The sequence below is a fragment of the Ornithorhynchus anatinus genome, chromosome 18 (genome assembly GCF_004115215.2).
Source record: "Ornithorhynchus anatinus isolate Pmale09 chromosome 18, mOrnAna1.pri.v4, whole genome shotgun sequence".
Taxonomy (NCBI): domain Eukaryota; kingdom Metazoa; phylum Chordata; class Mammalia; order Monotremata; family Ornithorhynchidae; genus Ornithorhynchus; species Ornithorhynchus anatinus.
Genome location: NC_041745.1, coordinates 18,808,708 through 18,824,980, shown reverse-complemented (window position 1 = coordinate 18,824,980; position 16,273 = coordinate 18,808,708). Strand labels below are relative to the sequence as shown.

General features: G+C 46.0%; 1 protein-coding gene across 3 annotated transcripts in view; it reads right to left on the bottom strand.

Annotated features, from left to right (window-relative positions):
- NSUN7 (NOP2/Sun RNA methyltransferase family member 7) overlaps positions 1 to 16,273 on the bottom strand; it is a 54,702-nt gene that overhangs the window by 18,571 nt on the left and 19,858 nt on the right. For all 3 annotated transcript variants that reach the window (XR_003766121.2, XM_029083442.2, XM_029083443.2), the window contains exon 6: positions 4,274 to 4,484. Coding sequence is in view for 2 of the 3 variants with exons in the window: in XM_029083442.2 (XP_028939275.2) it covers positions 4,274 to 4,484 (211 nt within the window). In the remaining variant the exon portion in view is untranslated. The remainder of the gene's footprint in view (positions 1 to 4,273; positions 4,485 to 16,273) is intronic.

Genomic DNA, 16,273 nt, shown 5'->3' with positions numbered 1-16,273 from the left:
CAAGTAAAATACAGCAACAAAGAGTGACAATCACTGCCCACAACGAGCTCACAATTTACAGGGGGGGAGACAGACAAATGCAAATAAACAGACATCAATATAAATAAATAAAATTACAGATACATACGTAAGTGCTGTGGGGCTGGGAATGGGAGGGGGGAAGAGCAAAGGGAGCGGGAGATGACAAAAAGTGGAATACCATCTGGGAAGGCCTGTTGGAGGAGATGTGCCTTAATTAGGCTTTGAAGTGGAGGAGAGTAATTGTCTGGCAGATTTGAGGAGGGACAGTGTCCCAGGCCAGAAGTAGGACAAGGGCTAGGAGGCGGCAGCGAGACAGACGAGATTGGGGCATAGTGAGAAGGCTAGCACCAGAGGAGCGTTTGCACCAGAGGAGCGTTTGCGGGCGGGGTTGTAAAAGGTGAGAAGTGAGGTGAGGTAAGAGGGGGAAGATAATGGAGTTGGTTTAAAGCCAATGGTGAGGAGCTTTTGTTTGATACGGAGGTAGACAGGCAACCACTGGAGATTTCAGAGGAGGTGCGGGGAGACTTGTCCTGAATGTTTCTGTAGAAAGATGCTCCGGGCAGAGGAGTGAAGTATGGACTGGAGTGGGGAGAGGCAGACGGTTGGGAAGACAGCAAGGAGGCTGGTGCAGTAATCTAGGCGGGATAGGATGACAGATTGTATTGACATGGTAGCATACTGGACGGAGAGGAAAGGACAGATTTTAGCAATGTTGTGAAGGTGGGACTGACAGGATTTGGTGATGTACTGAATCTGTGGGTTGAATGAGAGAGGAGAGTCAAGGATAATGCCAAGGTTATGGGCTTGTGAGACGGAAAGGATGGTGGTGCTGTGTACAGCGTTGGGAGAGTCCAGGGGAGGACAGGCTTTGGGTGGGAAGATAGGAGCTCTGTTTTGGACATGTTAAGTTTGAGGTAACATGAGGGCATCCAAGCAGAGATGTTTTGAAAGCAGGAGGGGGGCGAACCTGAAGAGAGGGAGAGAGATCAGGGGAGGAGATGTAAATTTGGGAATCATCTGCATAGAGATGGTAGTTGAAACCATGGGAGCGAATGAGTTTTCCAAGGGAGTGGGTGTAGATGGAGAACAGAAGGGGACTGAGAACTGAACCTTGAGGGAGTGCCACAGTTATGGGGTGGGAGGCAGAGGAGAAGCCCACGAAGGAGACTGAGAATGAACAGCCAGAGGGATAAGTGGAGAACCAGGAGAGGACAGAGTCAGTGAAGTCAAGGTTGGATAACGTATCCAGGGGGAGCAGGTGGTCAACAGTGTCACGGGCAGTTGGGCAGTAGAGGAGGATTAGGATGGAGTAGGAGCCATTGAATTTGACAAGAAGGAGCTCATGGGTGACCTTTGAGAGGGCAGCTTCTGTGGAGTGAAGGGGACGGAAGGCAGACTGGAGGGGATCCAGAAGAATTGGAGGAGAGGAATTTGTGACAGAGGGAGTAGTCAACTTGCTCAAGGAGCGTGGAGAGGAATGGTAGGAGGGAGATGGGCAATAACGGGAGGGAGTAGTAGGCTCAAGGGAGGGGTTTTTTAGGATGGGGAAGACATGGGCATGTTTGAAAGCAGTGGGAAAGAAGCTACAGGAGAGTGAACGGCTGAAGATGGCTGTTAGGGAGGTAAGGAGGGCGGGGGCAAGAGTTTTTATAAGGTGCAAGGGAATAGTGTCCAATGCGCATGTGGTGGGGGTGGCATTTTAGAGGAGGCAGGAGATCTCCTCTGGAGATACTGCTGGAAAGGATGGGAAAGTTGAAGAGGGGGCTGGAAGGGGGAGGGACTGAGGAGGGACAGGGTGATTTTAGAGTGCTCACACCTGATGGTGTTAATTTTCTTTATAAAGTAGAAGGCCAGGTCATTAGGGGCAAGGGATGGGGAAGGCAGGGGGACAGAGGACCTGAGGAGGGAGTTAAATGTCTGGAACAACTGGCGAGGGAGATGGGCATGGATGTCGATAAGGGAAGAGAAATAGTTTTGCTGGGCAGAGGAGAGGGCAGAGTTAAATCAAGAAAGGATAAACTTGAAGTGGATAAGGTTGACCTGATATTTAGATTTCTGCCAGCAGCATTCCGCAGCTCGAGCCCAAGAGCGAAGGCGGACGGTGCAGATGATCCAGCCCTGTGGGTTAGTGGTACAAGAGTGAAGAAGGGATAGGGGAGCGAGTGAGTTGAGCTCACCAAAGAGGGTGGTGTTAAGAACATCTGTTTGGTCATCAAGAGTGGGTAGATGAGGTCGGAGGAGCTAGGACTGATAGAAGGCAGGCGACAGAGGGGTCATCAGGAACATCTATGTGAATATTGAAGTCTCCAAGGATCAAAGTGGGCATGGAGAAACTCTGACTCCCCCCTCCCAGCTGTGGAAATCCCTCAGGGTCAGTTCTGGGTCCTCTTCTATTCTCTATATCCACCCATTCCCTTGGAGAACTCATTCATTCATTCTTGATAAAAACGTGGAGGTGGTTTATCGACATCTACTTCCGCGCAGTAAACTTCTGCCCTCGACTCTCTCAAGACTTCAACTTCTATCTCTACGAAGATAGTTCCCTGCTCCGAAGTCTCACATTTCCTCCTGCCTTCAAAACATCTCTACTTGGACATCCTGCCAACACCTCAATCTTAACATGTCCAAATCAGAACTCTTCATCCTCCCACCCATCCTCCCCATGACTTTCCCATCACTGTAGACAGCACCACCACCCTTCCTGTCTCACAAGCCCGTAACCTTCGCGCTATCTTTGACTCATCTCTCATTCAACCCACACATTAAACCTGCCATTAAATACTATCATTTCAACCTCCACATTGCTAAAATCTGCCCTTTCCTCTCCAGCCAAACTTCTCCCACGATAACCCAAGCACTTATCCTATCCCACCATACTTACTCTAACAGCCTCCTTGCTGACCTCCCTGCCTCCTGTCTCTCCCTTCTCCAGTCACTTCACTCTGCTGGCCAGATCATTTTTCTACGGAAACACTCAGGCCATGTTTCCCTACTCCTCATGAAACTCCACTGGTTACCCATCTACCTCGGCATCAAACATAAACTCCTTACCATACGTTTTAAAGCACTAAACCACCTTGCCCCATCTTACCTCACTTCACCACTCTCCAACTACAACCCAGCCCACATACTTCACTCCTCTAATGCCAACCTTCTCACAGTACCTTGATCTCATTTACCTCAGCACCGACCTCTTGGCCTCAACCTGCCTCTGGCCTGGAATGCCCTCCCTCTTCATGTCCGACAATTACTCTCCCCGACTTCAAAGCCTTATTGAAGACACATCTCCTCCAAGAGGCCTTCCCTGATTAAGCTCTAATTTCCTCTTCTCCCGCTCCCTTCTACGTCACTCTTGCTCTTGGATTTGCTCGCTTCTTTCACTCCTCCTTTAGCCCCACAGCACTTGCATACATATCCAGAATTATTTATTTATATTCATGCCTGTCTCCCCCCCAGACTGCAAATTCACTGTTGGCAGGGAACATGTCTACCCACTCTGCTATATTGTACTCTCCCAACCACTTACTACAGTGCTCTGCACACAGTAAATGCTCAGTAAATACGATTAAGTGACTTGCCCAAGGTCACTCAGCAGACAAGTGGCAGAACTGAGATTAGAATCCAGGTCCTCTGGCTCCTAGATCTGCACTTTATCCACTACCCCATAGTGCTTAGGACAGTGTTTAACAAATATCATTTTAAAAAAATGACATGTAGGGGTTCCGAATGAGCTGATCTGCTTCAAAGTATTTTAGAAAGATCAGAGGGCTCTTGTTCAATCTAAATTGAATAAATTTTTCATGGAAGTTGAAAAACTAGTATCACAGATAACAGAACAAGCAGCAAAGCTTCATAATCATACTGTCCTCCTTATTTAGTGAATGTTGTGACTCTCTGCTTTGAATTACTTTAACAAAATTTAAATAGTAAATCAGGGATATATAAGAGTATTTGGCAAATAAAGTACTTTCATGCAAATTTTGCAGTTTCTGAATTGCATCCCAATTTATATCAGGAAAGTTTAAAGAACAAATGTACCCTAGGATATGGTATTCCACAGTACGGCCACATTTTCAAGGACCATAACCCAACTATATCAAGTGATGCACGTACATGGATAGTAGAATATTTCAGGACTTTACTTTGCAAAGCAAAATTTAACAAAGGCCACTTTGTTTAGATGAATTTTCTATAAAATTTTCTGAAATTGGGAGGGGAGAGATCTCTAAGCTAATAAATACTTGACACATACTTTTGCATCCTATTTTTGTATAAAGGTTCTTCAGTTCAACTTCCTTGCCCTGTGATTTTATGCCACATACAAATACTTTGGAAGAGCTCTGATTTGTCAGAACTGACATATGGGCAACGGTGAGCCAGGAACCCACATTAACCAATAAGATGTCATCATCCATGTTGAGTAAGGCCTTTACAGAATGGACCGCAAGGCTCCGAGATTTATCCTATAAGGGAATAAATAATGGTATTAAGAATTACCTAGGACACAAAGAGACTATCACCGTTTCTGAATCAAGAATAATTGCAGTCCCTTGAGTTTTCCTCTGTTTTGAGAGGTTGGGATATTTCATTATGGTTAGGGTTATTTTCAAATGGTCCAAGTATTATATAATAAACATGTATGATTCATGTAGAATACCACAGCTGTTAGCTAAAATTGTAAATTGTGCTTCCTTTCTTTTAATACAATATTAAATCGTTATAATCCTCCAATGGAAAGTATTATTACATTGTACATAGGAGACAATGATTTGTCTTCAATTCTTCTTTGAAAGTTATTCAAAGTTTTGATCAGTAACCCTTCCTTAAACTTGGGATTCTGGAGCTCCCACACCATTTGAAAAATCTGTGCAACACAAATTTCCCACAGCAGATATTCCGGCAAGCTCTTTATGGGCAGAGAAAGTGACGCTTCTCTGTTTTGTATTTCCTTAATGCTTAATTCAGTGCATTGCACCCAGTTGAGCTGCATAAACGCTACCCTTCATAGACTTGGAGCCCTTTGAAGGACAGAACTCGTGACTAATCCCCACCTGAATACTCTTTCCCAGCACTTCCTACACTGCTCCACACACAGTAAACACTTAATAAATATTATTACTACTACTCTATTACTGCTGAATTTAGCAATGTCAAATGAACCAAAATGGATCGAGGGGAAAAAGTCAACATTTCTGATGACTACTGATGGCGCGATCCTCTCCATGCAGAGAAGTGTGGTTGAAAAAACCAACGTGGTCCTGATTTCCACATGGTTTGCAAGGATAAATCCTTACTGCACAAATGGTTTCATCTCCCAGCAGGTGATGCTTCTATTTTCTCGCCTGCTTTCTAGCATCCCCATTTCCACGAAAGCATTGCTCAAGAACATCTCTTCTATTTTCTGCCTGCCACTCCAATCTGTCTGCTGCAGTGGTGAGCCCCCTGCCCTGTTGCGCTGCTTGAAATCATGCTGTTTGTCATTAAACTGCTGTTTTTCTGCCCTCTGGGCTTAGGTGTATCTCCTTTCAGGTCCCCATATGGCAGTTGCTTGGGTTCCCTGCTATCTTTTATCCATTCTCCTAACATGTATCCATCCATGCCCCAGAGTTGTGTTGCTGTGAGAAATGTTGATGAGTTGACGGTGTTTCAGGCCTCGCTGTTTGTATAACTCTTCTCCCCTATTTGATATTACACACGGTTCACAGGTAACCTATACGAAACTGTCAGTCAATCGCAATTACTGAGTGCTTACTGTGTGCTCCGGGTGCTGGGTGCATCTCCTACAAGGTGCAGTGTGGCGTAGTGGAAAGTGCATGGACCTGGGAGTCAGAAGGCCTGGGTTCTAATTCCGGCTCTTCTATGTGACCTTGGGCAAGTCACTTATCTTCTCTATGCCTGTTTCCTCATCTGTCAAATGGGGATTAAACCCTATATCCCCCTAGTTAGACTGTGAGCCCCATGTAGGACAAGGACTGGGTCCAACCTGGTTATGCTGCATCTAAGCCAGAGACTGTACAGGGCTTGACACATAGAAAGCATTTCACAAGTACTAGTATCATAATCCTCATCATGATATTTATGTTAGCAGGCCCAGGTCTTCCAGCCATATAGAAGGTTGGATACAACAGCCTTCAACTTAGTACAAAGCCTAATATTCATGGCCACACTCTATATTACAATTTTCCAAAGGCCATGCGGGTCTTTTAGATTGATTTCTATCAGATTATCTGAACTATCATCTGTATAGGAGCAGCGTATCTATCTGAAGCAGTACACTGCTTGGGCGGCAAAATGTAATGACCTTGATTACGTTGTGTGTTGCTGATGAAAAGCTTTGATTGTAAGTAAGGTTTTCTGGAATATAGACTGGGACAAAACTTTCATCTTCACTTATTCTCAGATCATCGTGATTCATAATCATCTGCATGTCTTCTTGTACTGGTGCCTCTGGAACTCTGGAATATCTAACACTTTCTAAACCTCAAAGACTCTTGATAATGCTCAGAGTCTATTGGACTGGAAGAATTTCTGAGTGGATCTGACACATTTTTTGACTCCATCTTCCAGCTCCCTCATTGCATCCTACAGAATGGCAGCATAGAAATAAGTTAATCAGGACCAGATTCCAGTCCTGCTTCCTTCCAGTAGTGATGGGGAAGGGGTCAAGCAGATTTCCTTCAACTGTGACTTGACAAACCATTCCACTGTGAAATAGAAGTAATAATAGTAAAGATTGAAGTAGAAGTAATCAAGCCATCATAATTATTGAGTGCTTACTGTGGAGCGGACACTGTTCTAAGCATTTGGGTGAGTATAACAGAGTTGGTAGGCACAGTCCCTGCCCACAGCAAGCTTATAGTTTAGAGGGGGAGACAGACATTAATATAAACTATGGATATGTTCACTAAGTGCTGTGGGATTGAGGGAGGGATGAAATAAGGATACAAATCCAAGCACCAGAGTGATGTAGAAGTGAGTGGGAGAAAAGAACATGAGGGCTTAGATGGGGAAGTCCTTTTGGAGATATGCTCTTAATACGGTTAAAGCCTTACTCAGGTAGGGAGAGTGATCATCTGCCAGGTATGAAGGGGACGGCGATGAGCCAGATGAGATGGAGGTACAGTGTCTAGGTTGGCATTAGAGGAGTGAAGTGTGCTTGCTGGGTCGGAGTACGAAATCAGGGAGATATGGGATGAGGTAGCAAGGTGATTGAGTTCTTTAAAGCCAAAGGTAAGGAATTTCTGTAATACAGAGGTGAATGGGCAACCATTGGAGGTTCTTGAGGAATGAGGAAACATGGACTGAGCCGTTTTTTAGAGAAGAGTGATCAGGGAAACAGAGGGAAGTATGGACTGGAGTGGGGAGAGACATAAGGGAGGGAAGTCAAAAAGGAAGCTGATACAGTACTCAAGATGGGATAAGTGCCATAAGTACCATTATTATTATGGTCTCTGCACATTTCCCCATAAGCCATCTGGCCTTAACTTTTTTTTTACTCAAATTTAGCTCAACTAGTAGGGGTCTGACCAGCTAATACATCCTATGGCAGGAGAGTTCTTCCTTTATAGGCAGAGCTATTACTGGAGTCTATCGCTGGAGTCTAAAGGGGCTCATTCACCATCCTTTCGGCCCTGTCCAAGTCCTCACAGTCTGAGGATGGAAGTAGAAGAGAAGGGATTTGGATCACGGTGACTTCCCTGTCAGATTCCCAGTTTCCTAGGGTTCCTCACTAGAGGACCCCAAGATCACCCCAGCGGCTGGTTGCACCATCCTGTAGTTTTTTGCCCCAGAAAGGCCTGGGAAACATTAAGGGTTTGGCTAGCTGGGTATTGCATCTTATCTTAACGGCCAGATGCTGAGATGAGACGAAATGCTAAATAGCCCATTCCTTCTTCCCCACCCCCCCCCCCCATGAAAGCTAGTCAAACAATTGATGGTATTTACTGAGTGCTTATTACTGTGGGCAGAGCACAGTATTAAATGCATGAGAAAGTGGGTAAAGGAGGGGGAAAAGACGATCCCTGCCCTCAAGGAGCTTACAGACTAGAAGGGTAGAGAGACATTAAAGTAAATTAGACACTACAATATGCTGAGAAAGCAGCATGGCCTACTGGAAAGAGCATAGGCCTGGGAGTCAGAGGACCCGGGTTCTAATCCTGCTCTATCAATTGCTTGCAAGGTAACCTTGGCAAATCACTAATCTTCTCCGGGCCTAAGTTTCCTCAACTGCAAAATGGGGATTAAATACCTGTTCTCCGTCCTACCTAAAATGCTAGCCCCATGTAGGATGGGGACTGTGTCTGAACTAATTAACCTGTACCTCCCTCACTGCTTAGAACAGTATCTGACACACAATAAATTCTTAAGAGATATCAATAAAGAAGAAGATGGATACGTACTTAAGTGCTGTGGGGCCAGGGGAGAGGAGAAGAAAAGAGTGCTTAAGTGGAAAAGACTCGGTGCCTGGCAATGCAGAAGAGAGGGCTAAGACAATGAGATGAGATCAGGGAAGGTATCGTGGAGAAATGTGATTTTAGCAGAGATCTGAAGATGGAGAGAAGACAAGAGAGGGGAAAGATGTGGGCTAGGGGTCAGTGGTGAGAGAGATGAGATCAAGGTACAGTGAGATGGTTGGTGTCTGGGGAGCAAAGTTTGCGGGTTGGGTTGTAATAGAAAGTGGGACGGTTCCACACACCAAGATCACTTTGATTATAAACAGTATATTGGGTGAAAGGATAATCTTAAACTATTCTAAACTAGGAATAGGAATAAATACTTTCCCCTAATCTGGTACTTGTCCCTAATTTAAATCCAAGGGTCCCTGGACCCACTGTTATACTTCCCTTCACTGCTTCTCTGTGGGTACCCCACCCACAGGTTCTTCCCCGGGAGTTTATCTTGCTGACCCTCGGCCCTACTGGTTAACACCAGTTTTCTGCATTCATTCCCTTAGGACGCCAAGCAAGGGCTCTTGCTATGTGGGAAGACTCCTCTGGAGTGTGTTGTTTCTCTTCTCTAGAAACTTCTGGGTCATTCCCCTTCTCTCCCAAACTGTTACATCCTCTCGATGCCATGGGCCAAGACTTCCAAACTTCCAAAAGCAAGAATGACCATTTAAGTTATCCTTCTTCCCTTTCCCCCTCCAACTCACCTCAGCTTCCACAACTGACAGGATTCTAAAGTAGAGAGAATCCCAATAGAGAATTATTTTCAGTGGTTCAGCTAGAAGTTGTTCACCACTCTTCAGCAACCAATGTCAACACTCGGGCATTACGCATTCTTGAAGATGCTGTGAAGATGAAGATGCTCTCTCCTCTCTCTCTATTTCCATTTTTTCTTTCTTTAAGTGTCCTCTTTCTATTTCTCACCCCTCACCTTATCCCTCTGCCAATTACCTTCTTCTGGGGTGCTTTTTTCTTTTTGGCCCAGATTCAAAGTTATTTCATCATTTGTTTGTATTAGGGCAGTGAACATGGAAATACCCAGCCGTGACACTCAAAGTTTTGCAGTCTCAGACAACTGGGACCATTGGGTGCAGAAAGAGCTGGGGTGAGTGAAGCAGGTGGAGGAGTGAGGTCCTTCGTGGGACCTAAAAAGGTTGGAGCTATGGAAAAAATAAATTGAGTGGAGTGGAGGGGGACCAGTGACCTGTGAACCAGTTCACGGTGTAAGGTCAGGGCAGTTAAGAAAGCTGCTAAGTCCTCAGTACTGGGGGAGGTGCAAATAAAATAGGCTAGAGAGGAGGAGTGGTGTTCCATTCTTGCAAATTAACCAAAGAGAACAGAACAATTTAGCGGCAAGAGCACGGGCCTGAGAGTGAGAGGACCTGGGTTCTAATCCTAGATCTATGACCGTTAGCAAGTCACTTCACTTCTCTGTGCCTCAGTAATGGGGATTCAGTAATTCATTCATTCAATAGTATTTATTGAGCGCTTACTATGTCCAGAGCACTGTACTAAGTGCTGGGAGTGTACAAATCCGTAACAGATAGAGACAGTCCCTGCCCTTTGACTGACTTACAGTCTAATCAGGATAGACGGACAGACAAGAACAATAGCAATAAACAGAGTCAAGGTGATGAACATCTCATTAAAACAATAGCAAATAAATAGAATCAAGGCGATGTACATTGCATTAACAAAATAAATAGGGTAATGAAAATATATACAGTTGAGCAGATTAATACAGTGCTGAGGGGATGGGAAGGGATAGGGGGAGGAGCAGAGGGAAATGGGGAGAAAAGAGGGTTTAGCTGCGGAGAGGTGAAGGGGGGCGGTAGAGGGAGCAGAGGGAAAAAGGGGGGACTTCAGTCTGGGAAAGCCTCTTGGAGGAGGTGAGCTGTAAGTAAGGTTTGGAAGAGAAGAGAATTAGTTTGGCGGAGGTGATGAGGGAGGGCATTCCAGGGCATTCCAGGGAGGGCGTGGCCCAGGGGTCGACGGCAGGATAGGTGAGAATGGGGGACGGTGAGGAGGTGGACGGCAGAGGATCGGAGCGTGCGGGGTGGGCAGTGGAAAGAGAGAAGGGAGGAGGGGAAAAGGTGATGGGGAGCCTTGAAGCCTAGAGTTAATTTTTTGTTTTGCATGGAGGTTGATAGGAAACCACTGGAGGTTTTTAAGAAGGGGAGTGACATGCCCAGAGCGTTTCTGCAGGAAGATGAGCCGGGCAGCGGAGTGAAGAATAGACTGGAGCGGGGAGAGACAGGAGGAAGGGGGATCAGAGAGCAGGCTGACACAGTAATCTAGCCAGGATATTACGAGAGCCCGTAACAGTAAGACAGCCGTTTGGGCGGATCTTGGTGATATTATAAAGGTGAGACCAGCAGGTTTTGGTAACAGATCGGATGAGTGGGGAGAGAGCCGAGTCAAAGATGACACCAAGATTGCAGGCCTGAGAGACGGGAAGGAAGGTCGTACCGTCCACAGTGATAGGGAAGTCAAGGAGAGGACAGGGCTTGGGAGGGAAGATGAGAAGCTCAGTTTTGCTCATGTTGAGTTTTAGGTGGTGGGCAGACAACCAGGTAGAGACGTCTTGGAGGCAGGAGGAGGCGGGAGGATTCAGTCCCTGTTCTCCCTCCTACTTAGACTGTGAGCCCCACGTGGGACGGGGATCGTGTCCACCCTGATTAACCCGTATTTACACCACTGCTTAGAACAGTGCTCGTTACAGGATAAGGACTTTGCAAATACTATTGAAATACAAAAATAGGCAAGACACAAGTTTCACTCTCTGAATTTCTTGCACTACCTCTCACCAGCCAGAAACACTGGATCTTGGACACACGTTGACTCTTATCATCACAAGGCACTGATCCAACTCTAACCTCAACAGGTCTGCAATATTATTCTCCGAATATAATCTCCTAACATGCCTCCCCACCCAAATCTCCCCAACCCCTGGCGTGTCCGCTTCTCTCAGAGAGACTCTTTCTACCTAACCCAAACTCTGGCTTCTGGAGCTTCCCGGACTCTTTACCAACACTTTTCCCAGTTGATGTAAAGGTCCCTGCCCTCAAAGCCCCTCCACTATGCTTAATTTCTTTGGCCACTCCCCGACATTGTGTTTACGGCACTCACCCCACCCCTTGATCACCCGGGCAGTCTGTTCCCCTTGCTCCTGCACTCAAAAAGCAAAACGTGGCTGGCAGAAATCCAGAAATCTAGCTAACTTCTGCCACTTCATATTCACCTTCACCGGCCCTCTCTTCTTTCTGCACAGAAATATTACTGATTTTCTCCATCATCAATTCTCATGCCGCCTAGACCGTTAACTCTCTGTAGAAGTTCCCGGTGCCCCACCTGACTCCCTTTCTAATTCCCGATAACCCTGCCAATTACTTTATTGGTGAATTATAAACATTGATTTTACAAATAATTTCTCCAACCCTCCTTCTCTCTTCAATTCTCTCCTACTCCATTTTCTCCTCCTTCCCAACTGTCTCTCAAGATGAGGTTTCCTGCCTACTCTCAAAATCTATCCCCTCTACCTCAATTAATCCATCATTAATCAATCAGCAGAATTTACTGAATGTTGACTGAGCGCTAAGCACAGTGTTAAGTGGTTAGATGAGTATAACGGAGATAAGGCGCAAGGTCCCTGCCAAGAAGCTCCTAATCTAATGGGCGAGGCAGACGAAAGTATTTACAACTAGAGTGTGAATTTCATAGGATAGAGCAGACCTTCAAATATGTCAGGATGAAAGAGCAGAATAAGTAACTGAATATAAAAATAGAAATCAAAATAAAACTGTATATTTACGCAGAAGTGTAAGAATAGGGAAGCAGGTTGGCCTAGTGGATGGGCCTGGGAGTCAAAGGACCTGGGTTCTAATCCCGCTCTGCCACCTGTCTGCTGGGTGACCTTGGGCAAGTCACTTCGCTTCTCTATGCCTCAGTTACCTCATCAGTAAAATGGGGATTAGGACTGTGAGCCCCATGTGAGAACTGGACTGCGTCCAACCTGATTAATTTTTATCTATCCCAGCACTTAGAACACTGCTTGACACATAGTAAGCACTTAACCAATGCCATCATTATTATTATTAGAATAGGGAATATAATCAAACACATATGTGGTAAGTATAGCTTTTTGGAGGATGCAACATGGGTGTTGTGAAGTATTCTCCAAGGAGATGGAATTCTCAGAGGGATTTGAAGACAGAGAGAGCTGAGGCCTGGCAGATTTGGCCGAAGAGGGTGTTCCGGGCTGGCGGAACAGGATGAGAGGCAGAGGCAAGAGAGTTGAATGAGAGGCAAGGTATAATTGGAAGCCGGTGATCTTAGAAGGAATTAAGGGTGTGAGCTCGGGAGGAGCAGGTAAGGAAAGTAGATATGAGGGTGGGCTGAGCCTTAAGTATTTTGCTTGTTGCAGAGGGAAATACCTTGAAGCTTCCCTCTTGCTTTTTTAAAAAAATTTGCTCCAAGCCTCCTCCTATCCACTCAACCAGTTTCTTCCCCTCTGTTTTCAAGCACATTCAAGCCTTTCCTTTAACTAAAAAACCCCCTCCCTTGGATCCAACTGCCCCATTTTCTCACTCCCATTCCAAACAAGGTCCTCCGACTTTTAAAAGAACTTGGGCAGTGCTGGTCTCCTGTTCTGCTAAAATGATCAGCAAGTATTTTCCCTCTAACAACAACTTTGGGGCGAGGTGACGAAGGTAAAGGGAGTCCAGCTGCACTGACTAACAGGCACTGTTCTAAGCCCTGGGGTAGATACGGGCCGTGCAGCCATACGTCCCACAAAGGACTCACAGTCTTAATCCCCATTTTACAGATGATGGTAACTGTGGCACGGAAGAGTTTAGTGACTTGTCCAAGTCACACAGCAAATGAGTGGTGGAGCCGGGATTAAAACCCAGATCCTCTGACTCCCAAGACCTATGCTCGATCATCTACCTCTCCCACTTCCAGCCTCTCCCTCATGCTAGGCCCCCAGTCAGTCAATCAATGGCATTTATTGAGCACTTACTATATGCCAAGCACTGTACTTAGCGCTTGGGAGAGCACAATAAAACAGAATTAACGTTCCTGCCCATGATGACCTTACAGTCTAGAAAGGGAGACAGACATTAATAAAAATAAATATGTAATTTACAATATGTAATTTAAAGATATGCACATAAGAGCTGTGGATTTGTGGGAGGGGTAAATATTAAATGTCCAAAGGGCAGCGATTCAAGTACGTACTTGAAAAGCAGCGTGGCTTAGTGACTTGTTCATCCCAAGCGCTTAGTACAGTGCTCTGCACATAGTAAGCGCTCAATAAATACTATTGAATGAATGAATGGAAAGAGCCCGGGCTTGGGAGTCAGAAGTCATGGGTTCTAATCCCGGCTCCACCGCTTGTCTGCTGTGTGACCTTGGGAGAGTGACTTAACTTCTCTGTGCCTCAGTTACCTCTCATCTGGAAAATGGGGATGATAATAATGTTGGTATTTGTTAAGCGCTTACTATGTGCCGAGCACTGTTCTAAGCGCTGGGGTAGTCACAGGGGAATCAGGTTGTCCCACGTGGGGCTCACAGTCTTAATCCCCATTTTACAGTTGAGGGAACTGAGGCACAGAGAAGTTAAGTGACTTGCCCAAAGTCACACAGCTGACAAGTGGCTGAGCTGGGATGACTGTGTGCACCACGTGGGACAACCTGATTACCTTGTATCTGCCCCAGAGCTTAGAACTGTGCTTGGCACAAAGTAAGCGCTTAACAAATACCATCATCATTATTAGATGCAAAAGGGAGAGCAAGCCAGAGAAGAGAGAGCTTAATCTGGGGAGGCTGTTTGGAGGAGATTGTGTCCTTCATGATGCTTTGAAGGTGGTGGGAGTTGTGGTCCAGCATATACAGAAACATGCGGAGAAAGGAGAGTGAATCTGGAGTGAGGGGAGAGGGAGGCCAGAAAAGCCAGCTATTCAAGGTGAGGGGAGAAGGGAATGAATGAAAGGGAGAAGGGGAGGGGGCCTGGCGTTACACTACCTTAGAAGGGACAGGGCAAGTTTTATGCAGCTCAACAGGAAAGAAGTCAAGTATTAAAGTGAAGATCCTAGAGCTGTGAAATTTGTTCTTTCGATGGATAATTCTGCCCAGGCCATGCTGGTTGGTTTAAGCACTCTGCGTACTCCAGCCCCCATAATTAGAAGGGATGGGGAGGGAGCTCCAGGCCAGGGGGAGGACGTGGGAAAGGGGTCGGCGGCGAGAGTGACGAGACAGGGACACAGTGAGTAAACCGGCGCTGGAGGAGCGGAGTGTCGGGCGGCCTATAGTAAGAGATCATGAGGCGAGGGAGGAGGGGGCAAACTGAGCACTTTAAAGCCAAAGGTAAGGAGTTCATTCCCTCAGTCTGAAACCACCTCCCTCGCCACCTGAGTCATATGTCATATCCACTCTTTAGCCACCTCTAGCATTTAAACCCTCTTTAGTGCTCATGCTCACATAAATTTATCTCTGTTAAGGTCACATTTTCTCCCTCTGGACTGTACACTCATTATGGGCAGGGAATGTGTCGGCTAATTTCTCACATATTGTATTCCCCTAAGTGCTAAAAACAGTGCTCTGCACATCGAAAATGCTCAATAAATACCAATGATTGATGTATATGTGTGTGTGTATATACATCTCAGTTGATTTCCTTTTGCTATGTTGCAAATAGTTTTATGTTTGTCTCTTCCATTAGAATAAAGCTCTCTGAGCCAGAGAAAGGGTTATTTTAGATTTCCCAAGCAACTAGTTCTACCATTCTGCATCATTTGGATGCTCAGGAAAAGCTACGGCTTCCATTCCTGCTACTGCTCTTCAGCAGTTTCCACTATCTCTTTTCTTTCCCTCAACTATTCCCGATACACACTCCCTTCTAATTATGGGGGCCGGGGTACGCAGAGTGCTTAAACCAGTATGGCCTGGGCAGAATTATCCATCGGAAGAGCAAATTTCACAGCTCTAGGATCCTCAGGCCTTTAATACTTAACTGCTTTCCTACTGAGCTGCCCTGTCCCCCCTAAGGCAATGTAACTCCAGTCCCAGTCCCCTTCCCCCTGCTCCCCCGACCTTGAGTACCTGGCTTTTCTGGCCTCCCTCTCCCCGACTCCAGATTCACTCTACTTTCTCCTCATGTTCCTGTATATATATGCTCTGTGTATTTTGCTAATTTTCCTTTCTACAGCTTTAAAGAACTGGACCTGGCTGTTGCTTGGGTTTAATTGGTCCCTGCCATGGCTGGTAATCCCTGCCTTCCAGGGTTGCAGAATAGAAGGCTGGGGCCTGATCAGAGTGGGATGGGGGGAACAGGAGGTAGCAGAAGAAGAGCAGGAAGATGGGGAGGTAGGGGAGAGCCTCTAACTTCCTGCAAATTCACAAACTGGACATCTAATCGGCCACCTTTTCCAGAGGAAGCAGCGTGGTCTAGCGGATAGACCAAGGACTCGGGAGTCAGAAGGACCTCGGTTCTAACCCTGGCTCCGCCACATGTCTACGGTGTGACCCTGGGCAAGTCACTTCACTTCTCTGTGTCTCAATTACCTCATCTGTAAAATGGGGATTAAGATTGTAAACCCCGTGTGGGACGAGGATTGTGTCCAATCTGATTGGCTTGTATCCATCCCAGTGCGTACAACAGTGTCTGGCACATAGTAAGCACTTATACTATAAAGAAAAAAAAAAGTAATTCCTGCAGGGCTGAATAAATGTACCCTGAACAGATCTTGGAACTCAAACTCCATCTATCTTTTCAGAAGAACAAAAAGTCAATTCGTTCGAGTTTTCTA